We start from the raw sequence: 15,451 nt of genomic DNA on the forward strand, positions 1-15,451 counted from the left end.
ATTTAAGGGCATTTACTCTTTTAAAAATATAGTTCTGATTGCTTCAAGTCTTCCGCTGCTCATCAATGACTCAACTATCACGGCTTTCCTCACATAGTACTATTCTAGTGATAAATAAAGGGCCATGATTCTGAAGAAATAAGCAAACCTACATTTTCCTCTTTTTCCCTCAGTTTTCACCACGCTTACACTATTTATTTCCATCTCCTTCTTCGACTTCAAAAGATACAAAACAGTAACACCCCGTAGGCATACATATACGCTGACATATCAGAGGTTGTACTGAGGTTAACTAACTCTGTATAGCCTCCTGCATCTCGCTACTTCAGAAAACTCCATCAGAGATGTGCCAAGTACAAGGACTGCTATACAGTCACTCTTCTTATGTGATTCAGCCAGAACAGAACTTTCCCTGCAGTCTGAAATGGCAAAATACTGGATCCTCAAAATAGGAAAGCTAGGGTGGAGAGCACTTGTGGCATGCACGCTCACCACATGTTAAGTTTTCCCGGACTAAGAAAACGTTCAGTTATTGCTATTAAAAAAAAATATCCATAGTTGTGCCGTGCACCCTTTTAAGAATTTCACCCCACATAAATGCACACTAGTTTAATGACAAGTGTGGTTTAATTAGATTTATTTAAAACATCACTAGTTTTTTTGCAAATGATATTATTTCATCTTGCGGGTAGCTTACATTTTGCTTTATCATAAACCTGAAAAAATAAGGACTCAAACTACACTAATATGCCACTCTTAAATGCAAACCAGATAGTCTACGCACAAACTTGTACAAGTTTAGCTAAATCTGTTAATAACGCACACTTAATTAATCTGGTTCAAGCTTTTGTATGAACAAGGCTTAAATATCACATATGGCATTGTGACTGTTGGCAACTGTTAGTTTTTAAAATTGAAAGGAAGGTACTGTGGGGAAGAAAGTAAATGAACCTATAAATTAGAGTCTGGTATGGTCAGAAATCCTTTTGTGTAAAAATGGTATCTACTTATAGACCCACAACCTGTAAGTCAAAACTGCTCATGTGTTGCCAAAATATATCTTATGCTTTTAAAAACATTTATTCCTGCAGTCATTACGGCTCAGAGAAAAAGATGGATTTTTTCTGCTTCAGGTATCAAGAGAATTGTGAACCAAGTTTTTATTGCAAAACCTTTTTTATTGAGGAAAATGTGGGCATGTGAGCCACAAAGGAACTCAACTTCACTTTCATATCTCATGTCAATATATTGAAAGGGCAGCCTACAAGTGAAAATATAGTTTTAAAGTCAGAGAAATCTGATCTAGAGTCAGTAAAATTTATAGTAGTTGTGTCTCATTATGTCTTTGCTTTGAATCACGTTACAGTAAGAACTGCACTTACTCTAATCTATTCTCTGCCCCTGAAAATTCTCTGTATTTTCAACTCGACTGAACAAATTATGAAACATTATAGTCTTAGAAACAATGGGTTTAATATAATTTTACAATGTTATTGACAGTATCATTTAAAACAGTTCAAAAACTGTTTCTCCACTAGCACACAGTGAATCTACTTTTATTTCTGATAACAGTTTATCCTGCATCTTGAAAATTCATGAAAAGACTCGGAATCAACCCTGAGTGGATGTGATAGGGTAAAAACTTATTTCAAGAGTTCAGTTTCCTATATAAAATCATGCACTTTTTAAAGCTGTGTTGACTATGTTGGTAGTTGTAGTACTATACTCTGAGGAACAGACAATTTCTTTATGGCTCTGCTTTGCTTTTGTCTGCTGAGATTATTATGAGATTTAAATCTTTCTTTTCAATTTATAGCTTTCCTTTTACTGACATTCTTGGTTAATTCTTTTTCTAAGAAAATTCAAAGCAGAAAGACAAAAGGACATTACTGAAAACTTAATACTACTTGACCTTGTCACTAGCCCTCGGCATAAAAAAAGATAAATTACAAAGACACAGAAGTAAAAGATATTCACAAAATAGCAAGCAACAGCTTTCGTTTTCTGTTCCCATTTAATGTTGTAGCAGGAGAGGACACTGACAGGCTGGTACTCAGAAAACTGATTTTTAAAATATTTGAGTAGGACAAAACAGTGTAACAAATGAATTTTAGAATGTGATGGCCCAAATCGTATTGAATATTTGCCTTTACTCACAAAATTTTCATTAATTGTAATTTAATAGGTAGGAGAGAAGGACTGAAAAGTTAACATTAACTTCTATTCTATAATTTATATTCTTGTCTTAAAATAAAGCTCCTGTATTTTTCACATTCTTTAAAACTTATACAATATTTTACTGACATTTTGCTCTCCTATACTTACTGTACTTTATTGTCCTACAATATCCCTCTATTTTTCCTGAATATTCTGGCTGGTAATACTTAACTTTGTCTAAAATCAGACACTCAGGATAAATAACTGCAATAAAAGCTTACTGAAATTGATTATACAAATCCAGTCACATACTGAAAAATGCTACATCTATATGTATTTTTATGACTGATTAATTCCAATATTATGTTTAGATTTTACACTAAAGATTTCTGAGAAGGTTATAATTCTGAAAAGATAGTGGCTTGCAATGGAAATACAGCCATAATTACAATTATTCATATAACATAAGAATGCATAAAGCATATGTACATTAATAGAGACACTAATACATGGAGAGGACCTTTCAACTTTTTGGTTTAGAACTCCTTTAAAAACACATGCAATGGTGGGTAAAACCCTGCTGCCGGATCAATGTGTTCACACTAAATTTGATCCCACTGAAACCATTCAGTGGAAGTTTTGTTATTGACTTCAACAGGCAAATTCTCACAATGCCTTAAAATGCGAATGATCTTTTTTCAGTTGTTAAACAGAAATTTCAAAAACATAATTTTGTTCATTTTTAACGTGATCCAATGGCTGAAATTTGAAGCTAGACAAATTGAGACTGGAAATAAAGTAATTTTTAAATGGTAACAGCTACTAATCATTGGAACAATGCACTAAGAGTCATGGTAGATTTTCCATCACTAACAATTTTTAAATCAAGATTGGAACTATTTTCTAAAATATATGCTTTGGGAATTATTTTGGGGATTTGCTATGGCCTGTGCTATGCAGAAGGTAAGACTAAATGATCACAAGAAGTCCCTTTTTAGACTTACAATCTATGAATCTATGAAGTAATACTCAAAAATACAGTTGTTCACTGTATATTAGGCTAATTTAAATTCCCATTGTAAAGCTTTTTGTCATTTCAAAGGAAAATGTTAAGATCGTTAAGTCATTAGCAAAATATATGTATGGATAAAAATATTACAGATTTTTTAATGAAAGACTTTCTGAAAATGAATTCTTCCACCTACTGGCCAGTTCTCTACAACATCTAATGTAATCTCAGAAGACTAAAGTAAAGTAATGAACTCTTGCTCCCTTGCACACGTCTCTAATTGGTTGTTTGTGATGTTCAGCTATTACATAGGTGTCATGTCCACACACCTCCTCCTTTTCAGAGGGGGAATATAAATCTGCAGTATCGAAATTGCAGATGAGGTGGCGATTTAAATATCCCGCACCTCATTTTCATAATCCCACAAGATGCAGCCTTCGAAGTGGGGTCATTTTGAAAGCGAAAGTGCTGTGTAGATGCCGGGAATAGGGGAATTCAAAGTCAGGGTTTCTTGTCCAAGTGCCAGTGCCTACATGGCACTTTCCATTTCTAAATGACCCCACTTCGACGGCCACATCTCATGAGAACATGTAAATGAGACATGGGATATTTTAATCCCCACCTTATCCACAATTCCGATCCTGTGGATTTGCATACCCCATCTGAAAGGGAGGGTGTGGGTAGACATGGCCAGAGACAGTCTGATTGAAATACGAGTCCTAATGTCATGTGGTGAGATCTACTGACTAGACACCCAAAGCCTGGTCACTGCAGTCAGGTGAGTTAGGGAGGCACTGAGTTATCACCTGCATCAGCCCTTACATCTTAGCCAGCGTTGTCTCCAACCAGAAAGTCTGATTGAAAAAGGGGTTCTAATAGCATCTTGGGAGATCTACTACACAGACACCCAAAGTCTGGTTGCCGAGGGCAGAGGAGGTAGGGAGGCACTGAGACATCACCTGCACCAGTCCTTAGTTATCCAGGGCTGTCTCCTACCTGTGTTGGGCATCTGGAGTCCCCAGCCTGGGCACGTTCCTCCCAAGATGAACAGAGGTGAGGGAGAGATGAAAAGGGCAGTAAGTGTTAGGGGAAAAGAGGAGCAAATGGGGTTCCTCTAGAGCCTTAGGGAGAAGGGGCAGTTTATTATTTTGGGGATTTGCTATGGCCTGTGCTCTGAAACTCCTGCTGAAAGGTCTGGCATTTAAATATTAGAAAACTGGCAACATAAACATAGCTCTTGACTAGTATATTCATATAGGCCCTGATTCTGCTGTATTAGGCTATGTCTACACTACAGAGTTGTGTCAATGACACTGGCATTTTGTTGTCAAAACTTGCAGAACATCCATATTACAAATGGATTCTGTCAACAGTAAATCAACAGAGCATGGCACTTCTATTGGCAACATTCTGCCCATTCCCCCAGGAGGCAAAAATACCTTTCTCAACAGAAAGCCAGTGTGGACACTCCGGAGGATCCTCTGTCAACAGACAGGGTTTCTGGGACACAGGTCAGCCCTGTCTGCTGCGATTCCAGTTTGCCGTTCTGTTGAAAGAGTGGCCGGGTTGCCTGGCTGCTCTCTGTCCACAGAGCAGATCAGTAGAGAGATCTGCTTTCATGTGTGGCTGCAATCTGTCAACAGAAATTTTGTCAGAAGATATTGTCCAACAGTAACTTCTGTTGACAGATCCCTGTACTTTAGTGTAGATGTAGCCTTAAAGTCAGTGGAGCTTTGCCATGGACTGTAGGGATCAAATCCATACAGAGTTTGTGCTGTATGTGAACTCTCTGACCATCTATGTTGCAGCACTGGAACACCACAAACAACTTAGACTTTTAAAGGTACATACAAGAGATACTTCTTTTCAAATATTTTGTGCTCAGATGCATTTACTATATGTAATGCTTACATCTGTATCAATTACCATTAACAGTTAGTAGATTTAAAATGTTTTCTTAAAGCTTGGAAGTTCAACTTTATAAAACAAACTGAGCAATTTTTTTTTAATCTAGGATAGCGGCATAATATTGGAATCAACAAATACTTTCAAGTTAGTTTGTGCAGAACTTTCTCTCCTTTTTTTTTTTTTTTAAACACTACTTTATTTTTAGGGAGAATATAAATTCACAGTCTTACCATTTCAGGGGCTTCCTGAAATCAGCAAAAAGGAAATGGCACTCAGTGCACACTCTTAAAAAGATTCACAAGATTGCATTAGCTGAAGGATTAAAGCAAAGAAACAGCTTTTCTTTCAACAGCTTACTCCATTACATTAATTTCTCCCATATAGAACACCCAGTTATTTATGCCATAGTAGACACATATGGAGTTGCTTATAATGTACATAAAGTTAATGTAACAGAGTAGGCTACTGCAATACTAGGAACTTTGAGACTTTTAATGCTTACTTGTCTCTTTTGCCCCAAAGATATGAATTAAGGCTCTGGCGCATGATGTGGTAGTTGTTTATGTCTGACTTAACATTCATGTATCTGTTCTGCTGATGCTCTGACTACAGCACTTCAACCAGCCAACTACTAAAGCACGTCGCATCTGCAGGACTAGCAGAGAGAAAACACATGACAGGGAACAGGGATGTTAAGAGACAAAATGGCAACAGGATGATTGAATGAGTCTCTAAAGAGAGTGACAGACAGAGGGAGATGGGGATAAAGTGGGAGACAGAAAACAGAGAAGACCTTCATAAAATATAGAAAAAAAAAAGATACTCAGGCTGGATTCACAAGGTACTTTGACACTGAGGTGCTGAGCATCGCAACACTAACTTTTAGGTATCTGGAAAAAAAATCACAGGAACGTACTGTGGTTCACCAGTCCTGTGTTAGTCACCTAGGCTCCTATACAATGAATGAGGAGAGAGACAGGCACCTTAGAATGCAATTCACAAAAGCCAGCATACTAGGCAGGGAGATGCCTAAGGCAGCTGGCAAGAGATGCCAATCTCAATGGTATGTCCTAAACCAAACCCTGTAGGTAGGGAAGTATTGAAATAGATTTGGTTCAGTTACCCCTACGTCTACACGTGTCCCAAACTTCGAAATGGCCACGCAAATGGCCATTTCGAAGTTTACTAATGAAGCGCCGAAATGCATGTTCAGCGCTTCATTAGCATGCGGGCGGCAGCGGCGCTTCAAAATTGCCGCCGCTTGCCGCCGCGCGGCTCGTCCCGACGGGGCTCCTTTTCGAAAGGACGCCGCCTACTTCGAAGTCCCCTTATTCCCATCAGCTCGTGGGAATAAGGGGACTTCGAAGTAGGCGGGGTCCTTTCGAAAAGGAGCCCCGTGGGGACGAGCCGCGCGGCAGCAAGCGGCGTCAATTTCGAAGCGCCGCTGCCGCCCGCATGCTAATGAAGCGCTGAATATGCATTTCGGCGCTTCATTAGTAAACTTCGAAATGGCCATTTGCGTGGCCATTTCGAAGTTTGGGGCACGTGTAGACACGGCTTATAGAGCTATAACTACTGAGCTATAGGAGAGTATGGTATCAGGCTCCCTCAGTCTTTCCTATTCAGGGCTACTGAAAGACTTTCCAAGCTTTATGGACATGGCTGTGCTCTGGGCCCCCAGGAAGAGATGGAGGCTTGGGCAGAAGTAGCAGGACTAGCACTTAACCTCCTGCAGCCAGCCCTCAGAGCTGCCTGGATGGGTCCTGAGGCAACTGCCCCTTTGCCCCTGCCCTTGGTGGCTCTGCTCCTACTGAAGATGTTTCAGTTTTATAAATAAGTGAAGAATGACTGGAGCAGGAGGATTAGATCAAAAGTTCTCACACCTTCTAAGTGATTATGCTATCTACTAAGCTACAGCCAGTCATTCTCCCACTTTGGCCATGTCTTTACTAGCCCCAAACTTCGAAATGGCCACGCAAATGGCCATTTCAAAGTTTACTAACGAAGCACTGAAATACATATTCAGCGCTTCATTAGCATGCGGGCAGCCGCAGCGCTTCAAAATTGACACGGCTCGCCGCCGCGCGGCTCGTCCAGACGGGGCTCCTTTTCGAAAGGACCCCACCTACTTCGAAGTCCCCTTATTCCCATCTGCTCACAGGAATAAGGGGACTTCGAAGTAGGCGGGGTCCTTTTGAAAAGGAGCCCTGTTGGGACGAGCCACGCGGCGGTGAGCCACGTCAATTTCGAAGTGCCGCAGCCGCCCGCATGCTAATGAAGCACTGAATATGTATTTCAGCGCTTCATTAGTAAACTTTGAAATGGCCATTTGCGTGGCCATTTCGAAGTTTGGGGCTAGTGTAGACACGGCCTTTATGACTTAAGTATGTATACGAAGTGGAATAGCTATAAATACTACAGTCTTTCGGCCAGAGAGAAAGAATTCGATTCTGTAGCCTGTTAATTGGAGCATTCACCTGGGAAGTAGAAAACCTAGCATTCAGTTCCTCTTCTCCACTATTTTTTAATCCAAAGTAGAACTACTTTAGGTGAGTCTGACAGCACTTCACACTGGACTTAGCCCATAAGTTTAGCAGCGAGAGCACTATCCCGAGAGCTGGGAGCCCCATGTTCAAATTCTTTCATCTTCTTTGTCAGTGTGTGTTCATGGGGGGCGGTGGGGAGGATATGAACTCAGCTCTCCCACAGCCCAGCAAACCATTGTAATCACTTGGGCTCAAAGTTCATCACCATCACCTTATGCTGAAGCCAGATTTTGAATAGGACCAAATCCAGAAGGCAGCTTCTGATCATTTGAACTAGATCAGTTCCCATCCACAAAGCAGGCAGATGAATGCCTATCTTCCACCATTTTACAAATCTGGATACCTAAAGAGAAGCAGCAGTGCTCTCACCCAGAGGCAACAAACCTAAGTGTGGAGGGCATTTTTACCCTGAAAAAGTAGATGACAAATGAGTTTAGGTGCAAAGCATGCAGCAGAAGTTTTCGAATCACAGTAGAGCCTAAAACTGGGAGCTAACATCACCTAAACCCAAACTTAGTTATTTAAGTCTCAGGGCTAAGTGATTAGCTACCTTTGCAAATCTAGGTTTCAGATACCACTTTGATGGATGTTTTATACAATCTGAATAGGAAACAGAAAAAAAGACATGAAGAATAATATTAGACAATACTGTCTGGGGAAATCATAAACAGACATTTGTATCTGAGTTACCAAAATGAGCATAAAACAAAATCCACTGCTCACCAAACAACGTTCATGTTAGCTACAGGCATGAAGCATTATCTCCAGAAAGTCTGATCAAGAACAAAGTCCAGATTTTGGCATTTCCACACTGCATGCCTACCAATTTTTTTATGTAAGTCACTACATTATAGGTTACCTGTAAAGCTTAGTTTGAAAAGTCAGAATGTCCTCTGAGTGAATCTAGACTTCTTACTTACATCTCCCCACAAACACAGACAATTGATTCCCCTTACACAAAGAAAGCACCATACTCCAGTTATGAAAGAACCCTGCTTAGTGTGACATGCTCTAAATTAATTAGCATTTCCTTTATTTACAGGGAGGCAACCTGTTTTGCATACACCCAAGCCCTGAGCATCTTTCCACACCCTAACTCACTCCTGGCACCAACACTCTACATTATGGTTTCAAATTTAATTGCACAAAGATGAACACCCTTTCTCTGCTCCTTCTCTGACAGCCTACCTCAATCTCCCTTTGTAACTCACTCTCGCTGGGCTGGGGGAGAGAATTGCGGTGTGGTACAGAGTGAGGGTTTGGCTAGTCATACAGGTTCTATGGTGGGGCCAAGGATGAAGGGTTTGGGATACAGGAGGGAACTCAGGGCTGGGGCAGAGGGTAGGAGTGAAGGCTCCAGGAGACAGTGAGGGTGTGGGAGGGGACTCAGGGTTGCAGCAGGGATTGGAGGGGTAGGAAGAAGAGTGTGGGTTCCAGGCAGTGCTTACCTCAGGCAACTCCCAGAAGCTCCCAGTTTCCAGTCAATTAGGACTGTAGAGCTGGTGTTCAGAGCAGAGGCAGGAGGCAGAGATCTCTGGCCCCTCCACCTATATACCAGACACTTCTGAGAGTCAGGGGTGCTGACTGAAACCATGAGGGTCCCTTATTGGCTGGGCGTTCTGGTAGAAAATTGGCATGCAAATGTCTGCCAACCTATGCCCTATATTATGACTAGAAAGCACGCTGCTAACAAAAATCCTTTTATAAAAACATATGCAAATATGATGTAAGCTAGTAAAATACACTTTCAATTCAAAAATATATCTCCAAAAGAAACAAAACCCCCACGTTTGCATACAGTCTTGAAATATCCAGAACTGTAGCTCTTATTGGTTGCCTCTGTTTATGCACTGAGGTAGACTCAGTTTTAGAATCAACTAGGTAAAAAAAGGGGTAGCCAACCTCTGATTTTGAACATGTTGACACCATAGATGCATGGACTACACATAGACCCACAGGAAATCTTAAATTAGAATTTTACAATATGATTTCATTTTTTTTATTATTTCTATTTTATTTTTATACCTTAAATGAAACAGAACTGGATCAATGAAAAGTTAAAGCTGATAAGCAACTTGAAATTCCCTTTCTTTGACACCTGAATACAATGGGTGCACAGAAAATAAATTTAATAACTTGATGAACATTTTAATTAGCACTGTTTATTCCAGACAGAGTATGAGATGACTTTTAAGTCCAATGAGAGCTGTAGAGCTGGTGCTCAAAGCGGGTGCTCCACTTCTTATGGTGGAAGTGGAACAAAGAATGTTTTACTAATAACTCTCTTTATGAAGTAAGGTAGAATTCTGTTAACATGGTTTCAGCAGTGTCACACTATTACATACTTATATGTTTAAATTCACTTACACCAATTTATTGCTAAACATAATTTTTTCAAAGAACAACGTTCTGGGAACTCTACTGGTTCTGGATAACTCACTCAGGTTCATATCTAAAACTCTTAAGATAACCATTTCTTTGTAAATATCTGCATGCTAAATTGCGTAAACAGAAAAAGGTTCCACTTTACCTGTTCTGAGATAGAGAAAGGATCTGCAGCAGAGGCAGCCAATACAAAGAAAATATTTCCATAGTTGAAATACTATTGTCATCCACATATAGTTCTCTCAGCAAAACATGATTTTCCAGGATAGGAAGCTTAAATACAGAAGTTATTTCTGCTATTATTTTTCAAATAAAAAGATTGAATAGCAATAAAAATCAAATACTTAGATGCATTTCTTGATTATTAAAACACTATTACAGATATGCTGTATCACAGTATGTATATAATTTCCTATTTATCAGCATTCTAACATTTTTCTATACTTTGTGCATAGTTTGAACTGTCAATGTACACCACAGCATTTGAGATTAGCAATATACACAGACTTTATTATTTTTATTTTTGCAATGACTTATGATTGATTACCAAAAAGGGGGGACTAAGTGTTCAGGTAGCTATCTAGGGCCTCGTTATGAGAGCTGCAACCCACAATGATTCAATTTAAGCTACATGTAGTTATCACGCATGAAAATTATCCCTTACTGATTCTAGGAAAAAAAAATCTCTAATGTATGATTCATTTTACCTTTAATGATCATAGCAATTTGGTTAACTTAAAAATTGTCATATAACAAAGTGAAAACTATGTACTATAGCACAAAGAACGGAAGCTAAATAACTAAGTATGAGATTTTATGAGGTGCAAAGAACACTGCCACCAAATTCCTAGAGCTGGCTCTTTGTACATCTACCCCTGGAGAAAAATGTAACATTGTCAGCATCATGGACTCTATTACTGATGTCAGAAAATCCTGGTTTTACAAAACAGTCCATTTATTTAATGGATTTTACCTCACATAGGTTATTTCCCTGTAACTTCAGAACCTGAAGCAGACCACAATTCTCAATGCCCTCAAGTTGAGTAAGATGATTAAAAGAGCAGTCTATGTACATGAGTGTTGGTGCATCACAAAGACCTTTTGTACCGATTAATTGATTGTGATCCACAATTAGTTGCTGGAGATTTTTCAATGACTCCAAACCACCTGAAAAGGAAAATTCATATTTTAACCTGAATTAAATCACGTGATTAAAATGGTGTTTGTTTTGAAATACCGAGCAGCTGAGATTGTAACGAGTCCATATTTTATACATAAAAAATTAATACACTCAATTTTCTATAAAAGACTTTAAAATACCTCACAATTATTGTAAACTATTACTAATTTTATATTTATCCCCATGTGTTGCAAGTATTTTAAATAATCATTTTCAGAACACATAGCTAACAAATATATGATTCTATTAATTAGACAAGAAACAAAACAAGACAAGCAAAAAAAGCAGTCCTGTAGCACTTTAAAGACTAACAATATAGTTAGCTTACTTTCCCTGAGTGCATCACATCATCAAAATATTGCAACTGAACTTGCTTCATGTGGTAAATTGCTCTTATGGTGCTGGGACTCGAGAAATTACCAGAAACTCAAGGCAGAGAGCATTTTTAGTCAAGGCATATGCAAAATGCTAGCTGCCATCATAAAATCTCTAGTAAGAGCAAAAATGTAACGGTCTCACTTTGCAATATTTTTAATTAAAGTTAGAGTGAGCAGAAATGGTAAGAACTTATCCTACCACTAAAATACATTGGCCAATCAGCAGGGATATGAATGAGGGTATGTAGTGCATAAGCAAGAAAAGTAAAAAAGTCATAAGGAAAGTGAGGTATCTATAAACATATATATGTATTGAATTATATTTACAACTACCACATTTTTAAAGAGCATTCCTTATAGTTGATATCACAATCCATCACAACCATCCAACAATTATGTCTATAATAGTTGTCTCCTGGTGTTGTCCCTGGGGTGAAAGTAACTGAAAATTCTAACAGCTACTGTCTTATCATAACCTGCCCTCCTTTGAAGCAGGCTCAGGGCAGGAGATGGGGGGGTTGTGATACAACAATACCTGGAAGAAATGTAAGTGTGGGGTGGAGTGGGGGGCTCAGGACAGACAGTAGGGGGGTGGGGAGAATGCAGGAGTCATGCAGGGGGTAGGGGGTGAGTGTGTATAGGGTGGAGTGCAGGACAGAAGGCTCAGGGCTGCAACAGTCCCTGTTGGCAAGCCTGCCCCGTGCTGCTCCTCCTCTCAGCCAAATGGAAGCTGTGATGGCAGTACTCTTGGGCCCAAGAAGAGAGCTAAGGATGGGCAGGGTGCTGCAGCAGCCCTGGGATCCTAGCCCTGAGAGCCCGGGGTGCTCCTGCAGCCTCAATTTTGGAGGGTGAGAAGGGGAAGGGCAGGATTAAAGCCCATCTCCATCCAGTCATTTTCTTACCATTTTGTTGCATCCTCCCCACCCCTCTATTGTCTGCCCTGAGCCCCCACACTCCACCCCACACTTATATTTCTTTTCAGTATTGTTGCGTCACAACCCTCCCAACACTTTAAAATACCCGCAGCTACACGCAAGCCAGCACTTCGAAGTTTCACACTTCGAAGTTGCCTCAGGGGAGATTTAGCCTAATGAAGTGCTGCATATGCACTGCAGCACTTCATTAGTAATCTCCCAACACCCTAATTACCATGTCCCCTTTGAAGGTGGGGACTAGTCTAGACACAGCCTATATGTCTTAAAAAAATAACAATTGGAGATGGAAAAAACATATCAGATACTGATTAAAGGAGTTTTATTGAGTGAATGTTTACAACCAAAGCCAAATTGCATAGGACAAGAAGGAAAGCACATATAAGTCACCCACAGCACAAAGGTGGGTTACAGCAGTAACAAGCACTTAATATGGTTAACGAGTATATGCCATAGCCTGCCTTGCCCAGATACACATTTTGTGATTACACTTAAGTCAATAAGTAACCTCTGAGCAAACCTCCATAACAGATAGCAGAGTCTTAGTCTATTCACCATAAGCACATACAGTAATGAAAGAATTGCCCTTATTGGAGATAAGTCTTAAGATTTAAAAAGAGCTCAGTCCAGCTTAACTCAGTCCATCAGGTACAAAAACCAATGTTTCCCCTAAAATATCCCTCATTGTTTCCAGTCATGTCCCTTGGCACGTGTTTCTCACTCCTCAGTCTGCTTCTAATCAGTTCCCGATACTGTCCCTTGTTGTCCTCAGTCATGCTGCTCATCTGTCATCTCGTGTCCTGTCCACCTATAGTCCACTGAAGTCCGGGCAACAGTCTCCTCTGTTACCGGAGAGGGAAGCAAGGCCTCAGGGAAAGCGGTTGAAGCCCTGGCTGTGTCCCCCTTCAGTGGAGTCCAAGTAAAAGTTTCATAAAAGCAGAGTCTAATTGTCCAATAGGGAAAGCACTGGGAGCAATCCCCGAACATGTCCTCAGTCAGTCATCTGTCTCCCTCTTTGGTCGTTTGTCTTTGTCACGATTGCAGTCGGTCACTCTCTTGGTGATGGTCTCCTCTGCTAGCTAGTAGGGAAGCAAGGCCTCTGGGGCAAAGTGGTTGAGACCCTGGCCATGACCCTCCTCGGTGAGCGTCCAAGTGATGTTTTAGTAAAATAGAGTCTGTCAGGGAGGATACTGGTGGCAATCCCTGGGTATGTTCCTCCGCGGTCATCTCTGTCTTCAGTCATTGTTGCAGTCAGTTGCTGTCTCGCTGGTCTTCTGCTCTGGCACCCATAGAAGGAAGCAAAGTGGGGGTCAGAGGGAGATAAAGAAAGATATGTCCCCGGCTGAGTCCATCCTCAGTGGGTGATCAGGCAAAGATTACTTGGGGCAAAGTCTACAGTTCATCAGGGCAGGCCCTAGGAGCTATCCTTGACTGTGTCCCTTGTTGAAGTTTCAGTCATTGTCCAGAGTCCCTTGCGGTCCAGCACCTGTGGGTGGAGACAGCATGAAGGGAGTAAATGGTTAGAGTTCCCAGCTGTGCCTCTCTTTGGTGGGCAGATCATTCAGTCCTCTCTAGTCAAAGGTCGCAGTCCATGTCCATGGAGGGGGAGGGTCTGTGAATGGTAGGCAGGCTGCAGCATGTGTTGTTGGGGAAGCAGGTCACTTACTTCTCCTGGTACTGGCAGCGGCCTGTGATGTCCTCTGTGTAAATGTCTCTTGCCATCAGACACCATCAGCTGACATATGAGGTGGGCAAAACGGCAGCCGATGCCGTAGGCTTCTAGCACTGCCTCATTGTGGGGGCTCCAAGAGTGCAGGACCCCCACACCAGCAGGGCACAGATCTCAACAGTGTAGCCCCAGGATTGAAGAGTGTTGGCTAGTGTGGTGTAATTCTCCACCTTTTTCTCCTGGGCTGCTCAGAAGGCAGCTGTCTGGGGACAGCAACATCCACCATGGTGATCTTTTTGGCCCACTTGTTAATGATGACAAGTCCAGTCTGAGCAGGCTATTGGTTCCCCAGATGGGTGAGTCCATGGTGACGATGCCCAGTTCCTTTGGCAGGGCAGCAATGAGGCAGTCCTGGATGGCGTTGTGGCAGAGCTTCCAGGCCCTGGAGTGGATCTGGCAGCTGCACAGGCCAGGAGGAAGGATCTCATTGGTGTAACCGTCTTTTTTGCATCTCTTGTCATGGTCACCTTGAAGGATGGCACCATTGAGTGGGATGCAGTTCAGTGGATGAAGTGCTAGTCAACAAAGCAGGTGAAGTTGCCAGCACGGAGGAAGTGATTACTAGCATCCCACTTGCTGGCTACTTCAAACACCTTCCACTGGTCAGGCTTCTTCTTCAGGGCCTCTGCCTACTTGCAACAAATGGCGTCCTTGAGCACCCTCTCCAGTGTGGTCCTGGCCACAGGGCTGACAGCGTTGTAGTCTGCACTGGTGATGCCGGGAAACAGCACAACCAGTTCCGCCACTCCTCGTTCCAAACTCAGCAGCATTTGATCTTGTTCCCCACGTGGCAGTTAGCATTGCAGGCAGGTCTCCTCTGTCTTGCCTGAATTTATTCTTGAGTGAGCTGGTTACATAGATGGCAATGTCCTGAGTGGAGGGGGCCCTGGTGATCCACTTCCACATAGTTTCTCTCAAGGGATTCTCTGTGATGTTCTCCACTCTGGCATTGGGGCAGGTCAGGACGTGAAATGCGTGGGTAATGACAGCCAAGTCGCACAGGTCCCCCATGAGTGGCATGTTGGCCCCTCCTTGCCAGTTTGATATTACACTAAATTTAAGCCAAATGGTCTGTTACAAGCAGTTTATTTCTTACCATCCATGTTTTAAGAAATTAATTTACTGGACTTTAATTACTAAAAAATAATTTCAAATATGTCTGTCACATATTACATAAGATCTGCTTTTTTGGATTTTTTTCACCTTTTTATAATTTTCCTTTTTAAAA

The 15,451-nt window shown here is 41.3% G+C and overlaps 1 protein-coding gene across 1 annotated transcript in view; it reads right to left on the reverse strand.

The window, feature by feature from the left end:
- Positions 1–15,451, reverse strand: part of LRRIQ1 (leucine rich repeats and IQ motif containing 1) — a 209,033-nt gene that overhangs the window by 158,358 nt on the left and 35,224 nt on the right. Inside the window, exons 11-12 of the mRNA XM_074984002.1 lie at positions 10,979–11,172; positions 10,151–10,278 (exon numbers count right to left, since the gene is read on the reverse strand). Coding sequence (XP_074840103.1) covers positions 10,151–10,278; positions 10,979–11,172 — 322 coding nt within the window. The remainder of the gene's footprint in view (positions 1–10,150; positions 10,279–10,978; positions 11,173–15,451) is intronic.

Source organism: Carettochelys insculpta, chromosome 1 (assembly GCF_033958435.1).
Source record: "Carettochelys insculpta isolate YL-2023 chromosome 1, ASM3395843v1, whole genome shotgun sequence".
Classification (NCBI taxonomy): Eukaryota; Metazoa; Chordata; order Testudines; family Carettochelyidae; genus Carettochelys; species Carettochelys insculpta.